General features: G+C 56.1%; 8 protein-coding genes across 8 annotated transcripts; 3 read left to right on the forward strand and 5 right to left on the reverse strand.

Moving 5' to 3' along the window:
- Positions 1-909: 909 nt before the first annotated feature.
- On the forward strand, positions 910-4,314 carry B0H18DRAFT_1115341 (fungal-specific transcription factor domain-containing protein; the record flags this gene model as incomplete). The annotated part of the gene is made up of 19 exons (XM_048033251.1): positions 910-983; positions 1,038-1,049; positions 1,109-1,173; positions 1,232-1,259; positions 1,311-1,547; positions 1,605-1,659; positions 1,711-1,722; positions 1,779-1,866; positions 1,950-1,980; positions 2,036-2,294; positions 2,348-2,434; positions 2,488-2,497; positions 2,553-2,644; positions 2,709-2,814; positions 2,886-3,125; positions 3,186-3,391; positions 3,446-3,574; positions 3,632-3,932; positions 3,995-4,314. 19 exons carry the CDS (start codon positions 910-912, stop codon positions 4,312-4,314), a joined length of 2,352 nt encoding a protein of 783 aa, XP_047897764.1.
- A 1,665-nt stretch (positions 4,315-5,979) lies between these two features.
- Positions 5,980-7,456, reverse strand: B0H18DRAFT_983082 (uncharacterized protein). Its single transcript, XM_048044592.1, has 5 exons — positions 7,136-7,456; positions 6,563-7,084; positions 6,485-6,511; positions 6,329-6,458; positions 5,980-6,246 (listed from the first exon to the last, which is right to left on the reverse strand). Exons 2-5 carry the CDS (start codon positions 6,980-6,982, stop codon positions 6,071-6,073), a joined length of 753 nt encoding a protein of 250 aa, XP_047897765.1. The 5' UTR covers positions 6,983-7,084; positions 7,136-7,456; the 3' UTR covers positions 5,980-6,070.
- Positions 7,457-7,637: 181 nt separating this feature from the next.
- B0H18DRAFT_983088 (cation efflux family-domain-containing protein) lies at positions 7,638-11,038 on the forward strand. Its single transcript, XM_048044593.1, has 13 exons — positions 7,638-7,849; positions 7,901-8,094; positions 8,147-8,231; positions 8,284-8,344; positions 8,392-8,643; positions 8,694-8,937; positions 8,989-9,087; positions 9,261-9,354; positions 9,408-9,504; positions 9,571-9,675; positions 9,729-10,412; positions 10,469-10,594; positions 10,718-11,038. The coding sequence occupies exons 1-13, from the start codon at positions 7,782-7,784 to the stop codon at positions 10,964-10,966; spliced, it is 2,358 nt and encodes a 785-aa protein (XP_047897766.1). The 5' UTR covers positions 7,638-7,781; the 3' UTR covers positions 10,967-11,038.
- On the reverse strand, positions 11,039-12,684 carry B0H18DRAFT_1208068 (Rcd1-domain-containing protein). The gene is made up of 6 exons (XM_048036252.1): positions 12,322-12,684; positions 12,096-12,251; positions 11,930-12,036; positions 11,582-11,871; positions 11,459-11,528; positions 11,039-11,401 (listed from the first exon to the last, which is right to left on the reverse strand). The coding sequence occupies exons 1-6, from the start codon at positions 12,635-12,637 to the stop codon at positions 11,345-11,347; spliced, it is 996 nt and encodes a 331-aa protein (XP_047897767.1). The 5' UTR covers positions 12,638-12,684; the 3' UTR covers positions 11,039-11,344.
- Positions 12,685-12,748: 64 nt separating this feature from the next.
- On the reverse strand, positions 12,749-14,622 carry B0H18DRAFT_983091 (uncharacterized protein). Its single transcript, XM_048044594.1, has 3 exons — positions 13,323-14,622; positions 13,101-13,265; positions 12,749-13,048 (listed from the first exon to the last, which is right to left on the reverse strand). The coding sequence occupies exons 1-3, from the start codon at positions 14,457-14,459 to the stop codon at positions 13,010-13,012; spliced, it is 1,341 nt and encodes a 446-aa protein (XP_047897768.1). The 5' UTR covers positions 14,460-14,622; the 3' UTR covers positions 12,749-13,009.
- Positions 14,623-14,992: 370 nt separating this feature from the next.
- Positions 14,993-16,426, reverse strand: B0H18DRAFT_983098 (eukaryotic translation initiation factor 4E class II). The gene is made up of 6 exons (XM_048044595.1): positions 16,031-16,426; positions 15,869-15,959; positions 15,610-15,806; positions 15,429-15,560; positions 15,305-15,369; positions 14,993-15,243 (listed from the first exon to the last, which is right to left on the reverse strand). The coding sequence occupies exons 1-6, from the start codon at positions 16,276-16,278 to the stop codon at positions 15,179-15,181; spliced, it is 798 nt and encodes a 265-aa protein (XP_047897769.1). The 5' UTR covers positions 16,279-16,426; the 3' UTR covers positions 14,993-15,178.
- Positions 16,427-16,602: 176 nt separating this feature from the next.
- On the forward strand, positions 16,603-17,799 carry B0H18DRAFT_1115347 (Inositolphosphorylceramide synthase subunit Kei1-domain-containing protein; the record flags this gene model as incomplete). Its single annotated transcript, XM_048033252.1, has 5 exons — positions 16,603-16,704; positions 16,766-16,906; positions 16,973-17,086; positions 17,131-17,253; positions 17,305-17,799. 5 exons carry the CDS (start codon positions 16,603-16,605, stop codon positions 17,797-17,799), a joined length of 975 nt encoding a protein of 324 aa, XP_047897770.1.
- A 98-nt stretch (positions 17,800-17,897) lies between these two features.
- B0H18DRAFT_641789 (PQ loop repeat-domain-containing protein) lies at positions 17,898-19,466 on the reverse strand. The gene is made up of 7 exons (XM_048038913.1): positions 19,336-19,466; positions 19,151-19,238; positions 18,966-19,086; positions 18,726-18,833; positions 18,589-18,668; positions 18,370-18,526; positions 17,898-18,321 (listed from the first exon to the last, which is right to left on the reverse strand). The coding sequence occupies exons 1-7, from the start codon at positions 19,376-19,378 to the stop codon at positions 17,998-18,000; spliced, it is 921 nt and encodes a 306-aa protein (XP_047897771.1). The 5' UTR covers positions 19,379-19,466; the 3' UTR covers positions 17,898-17,997.
- Positions 19,467-19,590: the final 124 nt, after the last annotated feature.

Genomic DNA, 19,590 nt, shown 5'->3' on the forward strand with positions numbered 1-19,590 from the left:
GGGAACATAACACCTTACAGGTGATACGATCAGCCAGTGAGTCTGTCACCGCACTGCGGCAAATTATCAAGCTGAAAGAATGTGCTGCAGCAAAATTCCAAACACGGCATACTTACGATGCAGCAACGTACCTGCGGCAATTTGACAGATACAAGATGATCGTCAGGGTCCGAGACTCCTGCGTGACCTTCGTCGTTGCCCTGTCGACGACCATCCATTCGGTATACTCAGGCTTGACAGGGGCTGCGACCTGCGGCAAGCCTGCGCGTCCTGCACAGGTGACTCATCTGTAAGTATGCGGGGTATTGTGTGATACATGAGGGCGACGCAACTACGGTGCGAAGCAGATGAGGACTCACGAGTGTTCGAGGATTGTTTGGGTTGGCATCTATCAGTATCATCAACTAGACGGGGCGCACAGGCACCGGGGTCGAACGCGCCGTTTGCGACCAATGTGAGGGTCCGGTGAATTGGAGGAGAGCGCGTTGCTCGGCAGCAGGCCGTGAGGGGGGCGTTGTGGCGGCAGCGGAAGACCGGAGGCGGCGAGCAGAAGAGGACGTCCGAGCCGAGGTCGGGGACTTGTGTCAGATCGGAGGCCCGATTAGGCAAGTCCGGGGACTCGATGGGCAGCCGTTGAGCGAGAAAGGGAGTGCAGACCTGTCTGGCGCCTCTGCGGTCTGACACCAGAGCCCGCTCGGTCTTATGCCCCTTGGACTTGGACGTGCTGAATCCACGACCACTTGCGTGTGCCCTCGCTCCTGTCCGCTTGCCCTGAGCACAGCTACGCCCGACAAGTGCACAGATTTGGTCATCTTCAGTGGCGCTCTAGCCCCGAGTCAGCGCGACGCATACTAGACTGCACACCTTGGCGCTGGCGTCTGACCATCGCAAAATCCACCGGCCGACGCGATGTCCTCGAATAACTCTCTAGTCAGTCGGTCAAAACGTCGAAACGCGCCGCTCTCGTGCGCAGAATGCAGACGGTACGGCGATCCTGGTCAAGCGCAGACACTCTAATTGACGCCGGCATGCTGCAGGCTTAAACTTCGGTCCGTGGTTATCGTAGCGCATTTATCCTCTATATTCACCGATGGTCTCGGGTCTCAAGGTGTTCGAGAGTCTTCCCCTGTGCCAGCTGCGTCAAGAAGGGTTGCGCTGCTATTTGTCCGGATGGTGCGTTTATCCTCTTGCAATCCCTCTGGAATGGCACACTGATAGTCGCGGTGGCCAGGCCACCTCACGACGGGCAAGGGAAATCGGTGAGTCGCGCGAGCCACACTAGCGAAACAGTTCCTCACAAGGACGTGCAGATTTGTTTTGGCAAACACGGAAGCCTTGCACGACAAGATAACTCAGCTCTCGTCCCGCGTCCGGCAACTAGAAGATGCCCTGGAGCAAGCCCACGGCAAGACGTCCTTGGAACTGCATCCCATGCTTACGGAAGAACTCAGACAAATCAAGAGGCCATTAGAGCGGGAAAGCCAGGAGGAGCTGCCTCAATCAGCGGACACCGAAGCGGCGGAAGTGATCGACGCCGTAGGATCCCTGTGAGTGCACTCTATATATGCGTGCGTCATTCAGTATCTAGATGCAGGGCGCGTCAGTTCCATCACAGACTCGGGGCTCACCAAGTTTTACGGCACCACCGCCAATGCCTGGGTAAGTCGCCATGTGACATCAGTGTACTCAATACTGACACCGTTTATTTAGTATCTCCTGCAGGTAAGCGCGAATCTCGCGATCTTCATCGCGGTTTGTGAATGAGGTGTATCATCTAGAATGAAGAAGGTGACGAAGACGCCATTGAAAACCCTCAGTCGATCCTTCCCACTAGTCTTCCCTGGCTTAGCTACGCCTTCCCCCTCGGTGACAGTGTACACGAGACTTTTACAGGCGTTCGAGCATCTCTGGTTGGACTGCTCCCAGACATCACCGAAGCCCGCCGATAGCGAGCCTTTATTTCAAGCATGCCGCTTGGATGTATGTGATAAGAATTAGAAGCATAGAATCTCACGATTGACCCGCTGCTGGTCAGGTACACGCCTATCCCCGAATCCGAGTTTTACGGCACTGTGCTTTCGCGCTTCTACGAGATCGCGGACTGGTCTGACCAAGATTCGGATTATTCGCACAAGATGGCGATCCTCTTTATGGTTTTTGCCATGGGAAGCCTCCTCGATCTGGACACTGCACCGCAGTCGGTCGAAGCGGCACGATATTATCAGCTAGGCCGTGCGGCATTGTCCCTCGATTCGATTTTGGAGCACCAGACGATCCCGGCTATCCAAGCCCTGGTGAGTCCCCGTCCCGATGTCCACGGAGGCTTGCTCATGACACGTGTAATTAGATCCTGATGTGCCACTTTATGTTCCTCTCCAATATCGACGGTCCCCGCTGGGTTGTGATGGGTCTGGCGACGAAATTGGCACTAACTGTTAGTGGTCTAATTACTTGGAGTATATCCGTCAATAAACGATCTCCCTGCAGCTTGGGCTGCGTAAGACTAGTTATATTCGCGAACGAAATAATCATACTGACGCCGTAGCACGAAGACCGTGACGGAAACAAGTGGAATTTGGATCCCGACGAGGCCTTCAGGCGGAGATCGTTGTTTTATGAGTTGCTCACCTACGATTCGTGGCAGGTACGTCTTGCTTCCACGCCTCTTGCTTCCGGCTTCTCAGACCCACCTTCTCTCGCCATGCTAGAGCATCACGTTTGGTCGACCGCCTTCACTGTCGATGGCGTTTATCGATTGCCAGCTGCCGCAGGGCGTCATGTCCAAGTCAGATGGCGGCGAGCCCGAGATGAGCTGTGAGTGACTTCACAGTCCCTCCAGGGTGTCAACATCTCAACTCTCGTCCCCCTTCGGACCTTGCCGCCAGTCGCGGCATGGAAGCACCGGTTCGCCGCACAATGCCAGAGCGTCGTGAACGAACAGGTGTTCGGCGCACGCCTCCCCAGCCATCGCCAGCTTATGGAGCTCGATACGAAAATCAGGGAGTTCTACCTGCCGCCCTCCCTCCGCGTCCGCGGCTTCGGCGGCCTGAAGTACGAGCCCCCAACTGTGCCGACCTACGAGCAAGACCTACAGAGCTACTGTGCATTCTCCATTAGGGAAATCAGTACGTCTCGGTCGGTCTTATATGTGTGGCGGCAACCTGATTGTGCCGGCCCCTGCACAGCGATCTTTTACATGCATCGGGGGTTCTTCGCGACCGCCTTGCAGGAGACACCGGACGACCCGCTGGGCCACAAGTACGCGCCCTCCGTCCTGGCCGCGTACAACAGCGCATGCTCGTACGTCGGGCTCATTAAAAGCATGTACTCGCAATACCCAAAACTGGTCGAGCGCATGTGGTTCTACTTAACGCATGTTTTCTCTTGTGGGGTGAGTGGGACCTTGTTCGCGGGAAGCCCTGTCGCGTACTCATATCATATTCAGATCGTCCTCGGCGCTATACCGTCTAAAAGCCCGGGTATGAAATTGGCACGGAGCGCGCAGGCCCAGCTTGATACTGCCCTCGGGCTGTTCGACGCTGTGCAGCATGACCCACGCGCGGCGAAGGTCCTGGTAAGTGCTCTTATGGTGTCCTGTCTCTGTTGCCCGCTGAACCTTCGTGACGTGAAGCCCGTTCTGGCGAAGCTGAAAGCGCGGGCGGAGACGTCGATGGTCGACTTCCATACCCGATCATCGGCGCCCCGGAGTGGCCCTAGCGGCCTCAGTCCGAAGGACGACGATGAGCTCGGCGCTCTGCAAGGCAGGACGCGCCTCGTCTCGCGGAAGTCGCCCGCGGCCTCTACGCCGAGCGACAGCGGGTCGCAGAGCGGGTCGAGCCCACGGGACCAGCCCGACCAATCCCCGACGGTCGCATATGCACCTCCCGTGCCCGACTTCGATTCGTCCATGTCTACGAACATGCCAGACACCAGTTCTTGGCAAGGCTACGCTCATTCCCAGGACAGCTACGAGCGCCGCGGGAGCTACGAGCAGGAGCACCACGACGGCTATGGCCCACCCAGAACTATGGCTATCCCTCGTACCAGTCCTACAATGACATGTCCCACTACTGGCAGCCGATGCACGACCCCAACATGATGCAGACCGACACGGGCGCCACCGCGCACCACTCTATGGGCCAGCCGTCCATGAACGCGGGTGTATCGCCGGTTGATTCTCACCAGCAGCACACTTACCCGCAGTACGACCCCGTAGCGGACGCTTACTCCCCGGGCTACGCGCATGTCAATGGGGGAGCGCCGATGCAGCCCGACGCGTGGCATAACTTGGTCGCGCAGTTTAATAACCCGTAGCGACGTCACGGCAGTTTGGTGAGGTGAATGACCGGATGGATGTAGTATGATAGACGCAGACACGCTTGTATGTTAGTGGTTCCACCGTTTTTGTGCTGTTGTACACGCTGCTGTTTTGCTTTCCTGTGTTAGGTTGTACGTATATGCATTTCTTGGACGAATGGTATTGGCATTGTATCCGAGTCCTGGTTTTCTGCCGTGTCGGTAGGTCTTCCCCCATGAGATGGTGCGGTGATACTCAGCGTGCCCTGGCTGGGAGGGACAGGTTCCAACTTGGTAATTGGCAGGAACCCTGCCGAACAGTGGAGACAGGGAAGCACTCCGGATCCTCTATCCGATCGAATGCTCATGCGGCGTTGACAACCTGACATTGAATTGGGACCAGATCTCGGGTTGAACGTTGGACGTTGTTGGCATTTGTTGATGGTTGTGGTCGATGGTGTCTCACTGCGGAGTCGCGCGAACCATCCTCGATCGTTTGGTACGCAGTCTAGGCACGGTAACGATCGACTTATGCTTGGGTACGCCATTGCTCAGTGCTACTGTGGGCTTCCGTTGTCACGAGATATGCTGCCGTACGCTAGAGTTCAGACTGATGGATCGTCCTGATCAGGCCCAGCCGTCCCGAACTCCGAATCACAAGTTCCTATCCAGTGTGAACAGTCCGACTCGTAGTGACTACTAGCACTCATCAACGACTGTCAAATGGAGGAAATCCCAGCTGCACGGCGAGCAATGGACGAAGCGAACAGGCCTATCAGTTGTTCAGGTTACCAGTGACCGTGGAGACTGCACCCGCTCCAAGGTTCTACTCGCGGATTCTGATGCGCACTTCGTTGCCCGTGCTGAGCTATTCTGAACTGTGAGGGCTACACTGCGACCGCCAGTGGCAGCAGATTCCTGGAGGTCTGTTCAGCTATCGGTAGCGACATTGATGACCATCTTTTCCTCTGTAACCGTGATTGACAGCCCGGCAGAACTCGTATTTGTGAAGGCGATACATAAGAGGCGGCGAGCCTAATGAGTCTGAGGGGGTTGGAGTCCAAACATCTGGAATCAGTTGGCTAGGTGCGTACGATAGTATGTAGAGCGTGTGCACAACGTATCAGCGCAGCATGACACGCAATATCCCGCGATCCGTCCAGGGGGAGAGAACATGCCTGATCACCTTGACGATATCCCAGTCGCGTCTACCTCTGTCTCGGCACCAGCGCACCGTCCGTCCAATCGAACTTGAGGTGCAGGTCCACATCGCGCAGCTGCGACCAACTAGACGCCAAGAGCGCATCCCAAAGTACCTTCACCTCTGTGAACCGTAGCGACGGGGTGTCGATGCTTCTGACCCATGCCTGGACGTCATGGCTGCGGTCGGCGGACGTTAGGGTCAAAATCAAGACGATACGAGTTATCTGGTGGTCTGGCAGTGCTTCGCGAGACAGGAGACGATGGAGGTGTCTGGCCAGTATACGCGGGCGTCCGAGAGAGAGCGATAGTGTGAGTCGGAGTTCAAGATGGGTAAGCTGTGGTAAACTGAGAGGCCCGAACATACCGTTGGCTGCGAAGAAACGAAGATGAGTGACGTCGACGATAAGACAAGCCACACTGTGTACTTACGATCATCCCAGAGAAGACATCGCAAAGAGTCTCTCAGTGTTTTGCGAGCTCGCGGCATGCCGCGTACACCGCGTACATATTCTGCATAGAGTTTCGTGTGGAAACCCGTAGCTTCCAAATCGACGATACGCAGGCGACAATCTCAGCACCTTGACAAATGCGAAGAATGCGACTTCCGAGCCTTTGGTGCGCGCAGCGATATGGAGAATGCGCAAACGGAGCCGACCTGGCATGGGTTTGAATGTTGAGACTGTATGGTTCGAGAGCAACACATCCTCGATGGACAGTTCCTCGAGGGACGGAAACGCGCAGACCAGGCTACGGAGGTGAGTAAAGTTGGCCATGCGAATGTCCGACAACGTCAGACAGGTAATCTGTCGGAGGACAAGGAGGCGCAGACCGAAGTTCGCCGGATAGCGTACGATGTCATGGCACTGGCCACAGTGTCGGAGGATCAAGTGCCGCAAGGAGGGTAGGTGATTTGCGAGCATGAGTGGTATGAGATGAAAGTACGATGCCGTCGAGGGTCTCTCCACGAAGAGGTGACCTCTACTACCCCACCGTTCTCTTCGACGATGATTTCCTTGGTAGATGATAGGTAGCCCTGTACCTCTGGAAGCCGGGCTGCGCTTACCAAGGTGTCAAAGACATCGCGATTGGTGATAGCAATCGTGGAGTATAGGGTGGAGATACTGTGTTGATGCCAGGCGTGACAGACCAGGGCACAATTATAGAGGTTCTTGGGTTCGCCTCGCAACTGTTCCATGACCACGTAGAAGATGTCTAGAGGGATACGTTGAGAAATAGCGAGGGGTAAGGCATCTTTGATCATCTTCCTCGCGCTCCTGTTACTGAGGCAGTACTGGTACCAGTTAGGTGGGCCATCCTCCTCATCTGGCACTTCCTCTCCACCATCTCTGTGGTCCCCGTCGTCGTCCTTGCCGTCCTCTGACGGGTCATCGTGTGATTCCATCGCATTGCGAGTCTGGTCGTGATCCAACCGTTGCTGCCCGTTTTCCAACGAGACAGCGGGAATTAGATGTGTAATCTCCATGTTCGACAGGACCCCGGGACAGACGTCTTGCTAGTCACTGCTCTTTAGGGTTGAAATTGGGTTGGAGGGCCAGGACGCGAGCTATAGATTTTCGCACAAGGGCTAACGCGAGGCTGGTCAACAGCGTACCAATAAATATATTTCTTGACTCACCTGGACAATGCGATGCAGCGTCGTCGACGTCAGCTCTGTGGACAGTGAATGCCAAAACCAGAGAGTGTAACCGCGGCGCAGCTACTCATCTAGCCACAGTAATCACTGCCCCGGCACTGCCCAGCGAGTTGTACATAATCCACGGACTTCCCTATTCCATATTTATTGTGTGATAGCGTGACGGAAAGCCTTGATTGATCTGATTGAGTACACACGCCGACTGCTGAGTATCGGATATAAGTAGTCAGTCCTCTCGATGTTCACAACTTGAGGTCACTGGTAGTAAAGAAACGTCACCACCCTTCTCACTTGACATCCACACAGAGAAACCCAAGAGAATGCAAGCACGGCCTGTAAAACCTGACTTGGGTCGAGGCGGGAAGAGCAGGCGAGGACTCGGGTCGACTAGATCTGCGATTGGCGCGTCGTCGACGCGCCCCCAGTACAGACACGTGATGCCGACGCGTCTGCCGAGGGCATAGACGCCCAGTATGCTCTGACACTGGCACTGGCGGTGATCTCGACGCACTCTGGTCTGGAAGACTGAAGTCTCCTCTGTGCCAATCTGTCTTGTCAAATATATCGCTACAAGGGGCGCGACTATTGTCTTCCTGACATTAACTAGGCGGGGTCGACTATCCCCGCGATGGACACGGTGGATCCTCGAACTCGGCACAAGGTTTCTTTGAACCCTGCCGCTCTAGGGGCAAAGTCGTATGTTTTCGTTATTGTGGCTACTCGAGTCTATACTCAAAGGCATGACAGAACACTGCTCCCCCAAGCACTCCTGTCGGACGCGCTCGTAGTATTGGCGCTTCAAGCGGGCAAGGCTTCCCTCTTTTCCATTGATGTCGGTGTTTTCTGGGTACTTGTAAGGTTTCTGGCATGCGGAGCCACGGGCCTTATGATTTGGGTCGCAAGTACAGGGCAGCTCCAGAAGAAGAGGTCGATTGAGGTATGTCCCCTGGGCAAGCGGAAGCGAGACGGGACTGACCTTGCGCATGCCGACAGTGGTCTCATTGGGAATGGCCTCGCTTCTACTGTTCCTGAGACAGGCAGGCCTGACTACAGCCCTGTATAGACTTCCTGCTTCACGGTACGTTCTGTATAACGTATCCGGTGTCTAGTCTCACGTCGATCTACGATAGCGTGGTCATCATCCACCAATTCTCGGCTATGTGGTTTAAGTCGCTCATAGCTCCCTCGTCTGTGAGTTTGCACACCGCCCATCATATGTCTGCTGAAAATGGCCCAAGCTACTGCAAACATGTGCGGTTGTAGCAGCATTGTCAATAGCCTTCCTCTCCGACTCCGGCCTTTCCTCCGAAGGATTCCACGAGATGTTGCCTGCATACGGAGCGTTGCTCGTGGAAGCGGGTGCTTCCAGTGCACTTGACCACACCCAAAGTGTCCTCTTGCCTTCTCTCGGCGAACCTATGTCTATGGCCCTGAGCACACTTGGAGCGTCCATCTTCAGCTTCCCTCTCTACTTGCTCAGACACGTCATGGTATTATCTGCTTTTGCACTCATTTAACGCATGTCTGATACAGCTCACAGACGGATGTAGCTGCTCCGCCCTCCCTGTCCCTCACTTCACTAGCCGTCGTACCTTTCCTCGCCTACGTGCTGCTCTTTAGAGCCCCACAGACATCCAAGACCACTAAGAGCCCTGCTTTTCCTCCGCAATACTACCTCTTCTCGTACCCGCTAGTCGTCCTGACCTCACTCGCGCTTGGTCTCTTCTCTCTGGGTCGTTATCCTCGACTGTCCGACTTTCTCATCGCTCCGCTGCTGCTGTATGGTATGTCAACGGCTTCCCCTTGCGTGCGAAACCTTTTTACATGACTTGTAGGTGTGTACCCGCGTACGGCGGACTTGTCTGGTCCCTCCCCGTACGCATCAAGCTCGCGTGTGATCAAGGCCTACCTTAAGTCCATCCTGTCCAACCCGAGTCACGCAAGATATTTACTTCCTGATGCTCAACATGTGCTACATGCTTGTTCAGATGCTCTATGGTGTCTGGACTAATAGCTTGGCTTATATCCGACGGTGCGTTCATGCGCGCATTCGGATCACCTCTAGTTCCGCTTCGCTTGATCATCGCTAATGCATACCCCCGAACAGCCATTCATATGGCATTTGACTGCATGGCTATTGGAGTGGGTCTCATTGCCAGTGTCATGGCACGCTGGCCTCCAAATGAGCGATTTACCTATGGGTACGCCAATTCTGTCAGACAGGTCCTTCATTCAACACTGACGTATCCAATAGTTATGGTCGCATCGAGACGCTCTCGGGCTTCGCCAATGGCATCTTCCTCGTTTTGATCTCGTTCTTCATCATCTTCGAGGCCATTCAGCGGTTGTACGTCTGGCTCTCTCACCGCTGATGAGGGTAAGAGACTAATCAAGATTATGTACGATTCCATGCGCAGATTGGACCCCCAGAGATGAACACCAATCAGCTGTTGCTCGTCAGCTCGCTGGGGCTCGGGGTGAATTTGTTCGGAATGTTCGCTATGGGTGGACATCATCATCATGTGAGTAGCATCTCAAACGTATGGCAACCATGGCTTGACCGTGATCTTGTCAGGGCGGTCATTCTCATTCGCATGGTCATGGGCACAGTCACGGCGACGCTCCTAGTCCTAGTCCCTCCACTTCGTCTTTCGGCGAACATGCACACGAACATGAAGATCACTCACATTCGCATGTGGCAGATGAGGTTCATCACTCGCATGACCATTCGCATGACGATCATGCGCATTCGCATTCGCACGACGATGACCACCACTCGCACTCTCACTCACATGCTCATACCGACTCTTGCGCGCATGATCATAGCGATGCCACTCTTTCTACCTCTCATCCTTCGGAAGCGCACGCACATTCGCATTCCCAATCGCACTCACCTCCGCCACTCTCTATCACGCCTCCCGACCGCCACATTCCCGCGCCCCTCATCAACATCACCACCAGCGACTCACCGAGTTCTGCCCACCCTCACTCGCATTCACACTCGCACGCGCACGGGCCACCAAGCCCGTTACAAGACAACGAGTTGCTCCTCCCTATCCCGAAGCACCTACGGCTGGGCGAGGCCGACAGTCCGCTCACGCCCAGCTACCGCTTCGGACACGACCCGCACTTCGAGACGCACCATACGCACGCGTCGGGCTCTGGACACGCCCCGAACTTGCATGACCACAGCCACGAGCACCATGCTCATGAAGGGCACAGTCACAACATGAGAGGCGTGTTTCTGCACGTCATGGCGGTACGTCGTCGTATAGGCTGGGTTGATATTCGGCCGCTGACATATCAACCCGGCAGGACACTTTGGGTTCTGTCGGGGTCATAGCGTCGACGTTGCTCATCAAGTACTACGGCTGGACAGGCTTTGACCCCATCGCGTCACTCTTCATCGCCATCCTGATCGCCGCGAGCGTCATCCCGCTCGTCATCGACACGGCAAGATCCTCGCGCTGGACCTCTCCGACCGGGAGACGAGCATCCAGCGGGCGATCTCCGAGGTGAGTTCCCGCTACTCCCATAATGCTTCCCACTTAGCTTGCGACGCAGCTCCCGACAGTCGAGGGACTCGCATCGTATACCAGGCCGCGCTTCTGGCCGAAAGACGACTCAGGCATCATCGGCAGCATCCACATCCAGCTCGCACCCTCAGCCTCGTCGCACGACCCGGCTGGGCCACACTCGACTCGGCGGACCACGTTCACAAACGTCGATCGGGTCGTCGAGCGCGTCGACAAGCTGCTGCGGAGCCGCATCTCTGGGCTGGAGGAGCTCACCATCCAAGTTGAGGAATCATGATAAGATACCTCCTAGTATATATCCTTGGGATCCAGTCTATCCGGGGCGAGCGATGCACACGTGTACAGTACATACATAGTTGCCATGCAGTTTATATTCCGGACAATATACTGTACTAGTCACATTTAGCTAAGGCGCGCTGCGTTCCGACAAGACTGTCCGTGATGGTCATGAGCTAGCAACTCTACATGTGAAGGCGTATACTGAAACAAAGCAAGGTATATATAGTACTTGAGCTACAAGCACCCCCCGTCCGAGCGGGTGCGGGATCACTGCGTCGCTGCTGCGCTGTCCATGGGAATCACTTCTCCAAACCCAATCGAAAAACAAAACATGAAGTTTGGGTTTTGATGCGCTTTTGGTATGGGTGAGGCACGGTTACTCGTTCAAGTTGTTGAGGAGGGTGGTCAAGCACCGCTTCGTGACCATGTCGCCCTTTATCCGCATTCACTTAGGTCAGATCATGATCGATCGAGCGAGTGGATAACATACCTTGAGGAGAGCAGCGAACGTATTGTCACGCAGCGGCTCCGGCAGACACGCCCTCAACGCCTCTCTTGCCCTGAAATGTCCGTGAGTGATCGCCTCTACGCATAATAAGTATGACCAGCCCACCTCAGATTGTCGCTCAACCGCAGGTAGCAACGCACGACATGTTTGAGCAGTCGGACGGCCTGCGTCTCCACGAGTTGGTTGACCATGTTGCTCAGGACCGTCCCGACAGCGTAGAAACGCTCGTAGGTGTGGCAGATGTACGTCAGACCCGTCTCATCGAGCAGGATCTTCTGCACGATGAAGATGGCGACGGTCTTGGAGAGCTCGGAGCCCGTCTCCATGATGCGCAGGCAGAGGGGTATGATTTCGGTGGAGAGGAGGAAATGAATGACGGTGTTGTTATCGTTTTGCTGCGAATGGGACAGAGCATAAGTAACACCGTATGTGCTATGAGAAAGGAAAACGCACCTTGACCAGCGCGCCGATAACGCCAAGCGACGTGAGACGCAGGTACTCAAAAGGGCGCGTCTTCGAGATTGTGTTCAGAAATGGATACAGAAAGAGAGGGATATGGGCTGCAGGAGAAAGGCATCAGCCACGAGGGGGTGGGCTCGCGTCTGATACGAGGACTCACCATTCAAGAAAAGCTGACGAGTCTCGGCGTGCGAAGCCACACACTGCAGGAGGGCGAGCGCGTTGCAGACCCGGTTGGATACATGTGCGGTGAGATTAGGCGGGTAGAGTAAGGGATAGACAGAAACGATTTCTTGAAGGAGGGCTGGCATGATACCTGCATACGCAAGGGCATCGTTCCCATGAGCATCCCGTCGTGCCCATACCAAACCCAAAGCGCGACGTACCAAAGGAGTGCCAAAGGACCAAGGCGAGGTCGTCGTACTGCTCCCGCTTCTTGCTGAGTTCGAGCAGCGCAGTCTCGCGAGCGTTCGCGTCGAGCAAATCAATAACCATCCCGTAGATCTTCGTCTCCTCGTGCACGCCCATAATGCCGGGCGAAGGACCATTGAAGCCGGGGACCATGTTCTGAGGCGTCGAGTGCGAGAGCGGGGGGAGGCCGTTGGCGGGGGAATCGCCGTAGCCAGCGATGCCGCGGCCATAGGGATTGTACTGCATGTGTTGCATGTACGAGAGAGGTTTGGGAGAGATGAGGCCCGCCATGGGCAGTCACGCAGGTTCAAGTCGCGGCAAGCGTCCCGTTGTCCTCGGCCAGGAGAGGGCTGCACGGAGGCGCCCACGCCCGCTGACAAATCACCGCGCGCCGAAAACATATGCCTCGTGGTCAGTGGCCACACAGAGGGAGGCAGGACACCCAGTGAGGGCCACGGTATATGTATGCATTACGAGTGGTAAGAATGGGTATCGTGTATACAGAGCTGTTGTACAGGAAATGGTACATGATAAATATCCCAGGATACAACAATGCGAGAGGACAGAAGTCCGGTGCGGGCCACCTACATGACCCGGACCCAATTCATAGAGTCGACACCTATCGCAAGAAACCATGAGGAGCATCAGCGCTGGGAAACGTTTTTATGTCATGTTCTGGCTCAGGACGGCGACAAGGTACTCCTGCGCCCGCGGTTAACGTCTGCCGGTGATGATCGCAATCCTTGACCCTCACCTTGTCCTCGGCCGAATCCGTGTACATGGACCATGCGTAGCGGCCATCGCTGAATTCTACGGCGAAGGAATGCGGTACGCCCTCCAACTCTTCATAGCCCTCTTGCCAGTCTTTGGCACTCGCGACGACTGACAATTTGACTGCCTCTAGGGACTGGTCGGTCTCCTGGCATTGAAGCACACTCAAGCACTGCCTCGAGGAAAGACATGATAGGATGCGTACCTCTTTGCTCTTGAACAGGTAGAGCGTTTCGTCGTCGAGCTGATAGTATCGCCGCTTCCACGTCCCAGACTGTTCAGACTGGACGGTGACCCAGCCCGACAAGAGCACATGGCGACCACCTGTTGTGGTCGCAGCAGCCTTCAACCGAGCGGCCAGCGCCCGCCTCTCGTCCAGAACCTTGCGCAACATCTCCTGGCGTTTCCCAGATATCTCTTGTGCTCGCTTGGCCTGCTCTCGCCGCCACGCCTGCAGCTTCTGTGTCTCCTGTATGCGGCGCTCGCGGTCGGCCCTCCTCTTTTCCTCCAAGGCAGCCTTCCGCCTTTCGTCGGCCTCGCGCTCCAATGCCTCCTTCCGTGCGCGCTGCTCCGCCGCGTAGCGGAGCTCCGACTGGAGGATCGCCTTTCGCTTGCGTTCCTCCTGCTCGTAGCGGCGCATGTCCGCCTCCCTCGTCTGCCTGAGCCGCTCCTGGCGTTCTTCCTCTTCCAGGCGTGCCTGCGCCTCCTCCTTCTCCTTGCGGCGCAGCGCCTCCCGGCGGATGATTTCTCGTTCGTCGGGCGTCGAGGCAACGCGCCGCTCGGGGACACGCCCGCGGGCGACGGGGATGCGATAGGATAGCATCGGGATGCGCGAGGGTGCAGGTGAGGTGGGTGTGTAAACCGTCTGCGGGCGCACGCCTGCAGCACCTGCCCCCGTGCCATTTCCCGCACGCGGCCTGGAGTTCGCACTAGAAGGGGAAGGCAGCCCGGCGTCCGAATACACGTCCTCAGGTACATCAGTGAGATTAGATTGTGACGGAGTGAACTGCCGTGTGAGGAAGAGGTTGGACCGTGGCGAGCCCATGTAGCTGTCCACGGAGGAGTCGGGGGACGGCGTGCGCGCTAGCTCGGACGTATCGAAGGCAGAGTAGAGTACTTGCCAGCTCTCGACGTAGCGTCTCCTCGCCTTGGGGTTCAGCTCCTTCGGTGGCGGGGGAGGCGGTGGCAGCTCGGTCAACTCTTCTACGGCTCTGGGTTTCTGATGCTGGTGCTTGCGCTTTCGAGCATTCGGAGAGGTGGGCTGCCTGGGGGACATAAAAGCTCTGAAGCGGTCGTCCAGCTTCGATCGCAGCTTCCCAGGGCTTAAGGTGGCCGACGGCATCTTAGCTTAGATAAATGAGGGGAAATGACCAGGGTGTCGAGTAGAGACAGGCAGTGCAAGAAGTGGGATAGGCAGATGGTAGTATGGGAGAGGGATATGGGAGAAGACAGGAACAGGACGAGGCGGAGCAAGGGGGCCATTGTTCGCATCGTTACCGGTAAAGACAGCTTCGTGTTAGCGTCAGAGCTAAACAAAGCCGTTGTGTCGGGTTCCATAGACGCCCAGCAATCCATTGCCCGCCGCTTTGTGTCTGTGCTTGTAATTCAACAAGCTGCCGTTCTTCTGCTAACTCAAGTGTGCCCAAGGCCGCAAGCAACGACGACAACCTTGCAGGCATTCAGGCTCATCACGAAGCGCTTGATAAAACAATCCGGTGCGGCTATGTTTCGACTGTATTGATACTGTCCTGGGAGCGCGCCCTTCAAATGAATGAAATCATCACGTAGATGTCATCCACAAACCATCGTCATCATGATGCATGGACCATTCGCGCACTCACATATGCTGGCCAGGGTCTGCGTGCTGGTCGTGCCAGACGCGGCCGGACATAACGCAATCAACGCACTGCTGTTCCACGGACGCCAGAGATATACTCGCAGCTCACTGACCCAAGCGAATAGCATAGATATAAGGCTACAATTAGGTTTGTCGTCTTTGTCCGACGGAAAGAGTTCGGTCACGACCATGACCTCACGAAGCGGACAGGACCCAAGACCGTGTCATGACAACGGAGTGCGGTCCGTGCTGGCGGGAACACGGAAGCTGGACTTGTCCTGCATGGAGTCTACGTAGTGTACAGTTCCGGTCAGCGCCTTTGGAAACAACAGAGGTCAGTCGGCACGCACCGGTATTCGACTTGTATTCCATAACCGTAGTCGACGGTAAGTTGAGTACCCGCCTGATGGTTTCTCTGCAACAAATAGGCCACTGTTAGTACACCGTAGATGAACACACATCAAACACACGTACTTGACTGCTTCCTTCACCCGCGCGTCCTCCCGTCTGTTCCAAATAGAGATGATGTCCTCGTTCTGGCGCACGCTGATCGTGCAGCCACATATCTCCGGCCAATCCCCCTGAGGCGCATCGCCCCCGCACCGTCTGTCTTCTCCTCCCCAATCGAGGTGCATTCGGTAAACTGGTCTCCTACGATGCGAGGACGAGACCCTCCCAAAGGCGGTCGGCAATGCCTTTTCGGAGGCGTATGATCCACTTCCCGCCCGAAATGTTAAGTGGGTCCTCCCAGACCGGTCTGCGGATACCAGAATGGAAGAGCAGGTAGTCGGTCGTAGGTAGCAGGCTGGACGGCGGGTTGAGGTGTGTCCAGAGAGACCAGAACGACTCAATCTACCATAGCCACATGCCACTCCGTGAGGACGATAGCAACGAATGTATGGCGGAAGACGTACAGAGCTGAAAGCAGATATCTTCTTTATGCCTTCCTCATAGTTGGTGATTTTAGTCCCCGGCCCGCGCTGCTGGCGGAACCAGAACACCCAACTGCGGAGCACACGACAGTCGGTCACGTCAGTACGCACGGAGACGACGACCAAGAAAGACCACGAACATACGTATGTCGCAGAGGGTGAACTACGGGGCTGCCATTGCGGCTCCCGTTCGTGGAAGCTTTGTCTTTGCTCGAAGACTTTTCGTCACCCGAGGCAGGTGGCACAAAGGTAGAGAAATGCTTGGACGACGGCACACGCGAGCGCGGGGCCGGCGCAGGGTTCGGCGTGGTCGTGGTCTGCGTGGTGGTCGACTGCGAGGTTGAGTTGGCGAGGAAGCGCGACTGGGAGTGGTTGGAGAAATAGCCGGCCATAGACGGGAACGAGGGGCACTATGGAGGCTGAACAGCGAAGAGAGCACAGGCAGTCGATACGTATGAAATGGCGGTGAATGGGAGCTTGCGACGCGAGGAGAGTGGCTGGGCGAGGTGTGAGAGGATGGACGAGGAGGAAATAGGGAGGAAATTGACGCCACGGACGGGCGCGCGTGCAGGATCGCCTCGGACGCGCCGCGGGAGCGCTCCGCCCCTTCCTCCCATCCAACTTCTGCCTCTCCCTTGGTTCCCACCCGCTGTCCGCTTTGCATCGCCTTCGGTTTATGAACTCCCCTACTCGCTGCAAGTAGTACCACTCGTCTCATGAAACTCACTCTCCGGCCAGAATGGCGCCTCCGACCGCTCTCTTCGGCTTTCGGCTTTCTTGACCTCAAGACAGCTGTCACCGTTGCCCTACTCTTCGCTGTATGTCGCTCAGAGTACTGAGAGATCGAATGGACCGATGACCATGCTATGGAATGCTTAGGTCCTGAACAAGGTCGCAGGCGTGTATGGCCTCATAGCCATGTTCACCGGCGCAGGCGGCACAGCTGCGCAGCTCAGCATGTATATCTACTCTACCATCGCACTAGCGGCCGTGATATGGGGTATGAAGTCCGCGACGCAGGTCCGTCTCTTTGTCCAACCCGCAGCTTACACAATGAAGCATTGATATGTCGCCTGCCCATATCAGGAAAACGCCAAACAAACGCTGTACTTTGCACATCTATTCTTCGCCGACCATATCCTCAACACCGCGTGGCTGATCTTCTTCGCCGTCATGTGGTGGGTCTACACCCGCACGACGGTCGGCGGATGTCCAACTCGCCCTCGCAAGAGGAGATCGCCAAGTCCGGGCCCGCCATCGGTAGCCACAACATGACCGAGGAAGAGCGTGTGCAGGCGGCCATGACTCTCTGGCACGCCGAGAAGGGACTGGCTACCGGAGTCATCGTCCTCGGTTGGCTCGCAAAGGTGCGTCACACCCGTGTCTTGTCCCTCCCCGACTAAGCACGGGCACTCCAGTTCTACTTCGCCGCCCTGCTCTACTCCTACGCCATCCACCTCCGCAAGGGCTCCTACCGCTCCCTGCCCCGCTCGCGCCCGTCGCCAACCATCACTCAAGCACCACTCGGGCTCGTGGGCGAAGATGAAGACGACGACATCGAGGACTTCTACCGCATCCCCGTGCGCGCCCCCGCCAACGGACACGCGCGGCAATCGAGCGCCTCGCACGCGTCCTCGCCCTCGCTCTCGAGCTTCGCCGACTTCGTCTCCGCCCCGCCGCCAGGACGCGCGCGGCGCAAGGCGGGCAAATCCAACCTGAGCGTCAGCCTGAGCGCGGCGAATGGCAAGGGCGACACGAGCGAGCCCGACGAGGTGCTGTTCGACGAGGACGAGCTAAGCGCTGCGGGCCACCTGCGGATGGGGACGAGCGCGGAGGAGAGCACGAGCGGCGACGAGAGCGTTGCGAGTGCGACGGGGAGCAGGCGAAGCAGCAGGGCGAACACGCGGGCATGATGGACGGTGTCGGTGCTGGCGTCCCGGATTGGATTGTAGTTCTGGCTCGTCTGTCTCATAGTTGTCTGTTGGATATTGTGCCCACGTAATTAAACTTACAGTCTCTGGACGCGCCGTAACCTCGGGTGATTGGAAGCCTGAGTGAGATAATACTTGCACAGCGGGACGTGTCCGTCGCCCTTCCTGAATAATCACTGATTAAATATCATTGCTATCGAGCGTTCTATGGGAATGCTGTGGTGTATCTCGTCTGGCGTTGCTAGTCGTAACGGTCATATCCCCTCTCTCTTCATCGACGGCTGCCGCTTCTGGCTTCTCATTGACATCTCGCGCATTGGAAGACGGAGTGGGCTGCCGGTTTTCCGCACCAGCGAGCTCTACGTCGCCGATTCGCCCGACGCCTCCACTTGGGTCCGCAGGTGCTGTATCCACCTCCATGGCAGCCATAGCAGCGCGTTTACGGCGCCGTCTTGCCAAAGGATTCAGAATTAATGCAAGGAGGATGACGATGCCATCCATGACCTGACGACCAATTAGACCAGCATTCGCGAAACAGGGAATGACGCTTACCACCACAAGCGAGTAAGTAACGCTAGCGATGACATTGAAATCTGACTTGAACGCGAGCGAGAGGTCGTTGAACACCCCACCGAGCATGTCGACCGTCATGAACGGTATTGAGATGCCAATGACCTCCCCGTGTTTCCAGATCTCGTAATATTGCGGCCTGGAGAGCGCGGTCAGTTCCCGACGAGCTGTACACACTGTGTACATAGAGAGAATACGTACAGGAGACCTGCGGCAATAGTCACAGAGCTCGCGATGCCAAAGAACTCGACACCTGCTGAGTGCCCGTGTTCGTAAGACGGCTGTGGTATCGTGGCCATTAACATCGGTAGCGGTGTGCTAGGAGGACATTGACGCACCCTGACGGCATAGACAAAGCCTACTTGCAGGCCGCCTAGTAATGCCAAACATACAATATAGATCGCTACACATGTCCAGAAGGGCCGCTTTGACCCATAATATTGACACTGAATGAATGATGGGATCAGCAATCCGAAGACTCGGTGTGTACTCATGGATTGGATCGTCAGATGGGCGCAGAAGAGCTAGCCGTCCCGCTGGAGTTCGTCCAGCGGCTCTATGTTTCAAAGTGAACGTACCTGAGCGAACGACAGAAATGATAGTGTCCCAAATAATTGAGGTTGGACTATGATGGGTATATTGATGTTCTGGACAATGGCGTATACGCCCAGGAGTACACCAGATGCTCCCCATATGAAGCTACGAATGATCAAGAACAATCGTGTGAGTCTTTACTCGCTGCGGACCTACTCAAAAAACGTACACAAGAAATTGGGAGAGCCCTTCAGTAGATTTCTCCCTGTGGCTTTTCCATAGCTGTGGAACCAACTGGATAGTCCAACAAATCGTTCCTGGTACACAATCAACTCGCCGTTCAATTGAGGCCCGGGCCGGGCGAAAAACTGCGCTGACAAAATGTCAACGACAGTTGAAGCGATGCGCACTCACCGATTGTGCCCAGTGCATTTTCTGCCGCTTTATTCGCGGGCATTAAAGGGTATACGGACGATAGTAACTTGTTCAAGGGGTTTCTTTTGGACAGTCCCTCTCAGAACTTCACAGTCTAAACGGATTAGTCGAGCATATATATGGCGAGGCCTGCAGGTCAGACGGTGCGGTTGCAAGGCGTCACGAATTTGTCATGCTGACTCGGCGGCCAGTAGTTGAGCCCCCCACTCGAAACCACCGCCGGCTTGAAAATGA

The sequence above is a fragment of the Fomitopsis serialis genome (assembly GCF_022376445.1).
Source record: "Fomitopsis serialis strain Sig1Antser10 chromosome Unknown B0H18scaffold_8, whole genome shotgun sequence".
Classification (NCBI taxonomy): Eukaryota; Fungi; Basidiomycota; class Agaricomycetes; order Polyporales; family Fomitopsidaceae; genus Fomitopsis; species Fomitopsis serialis.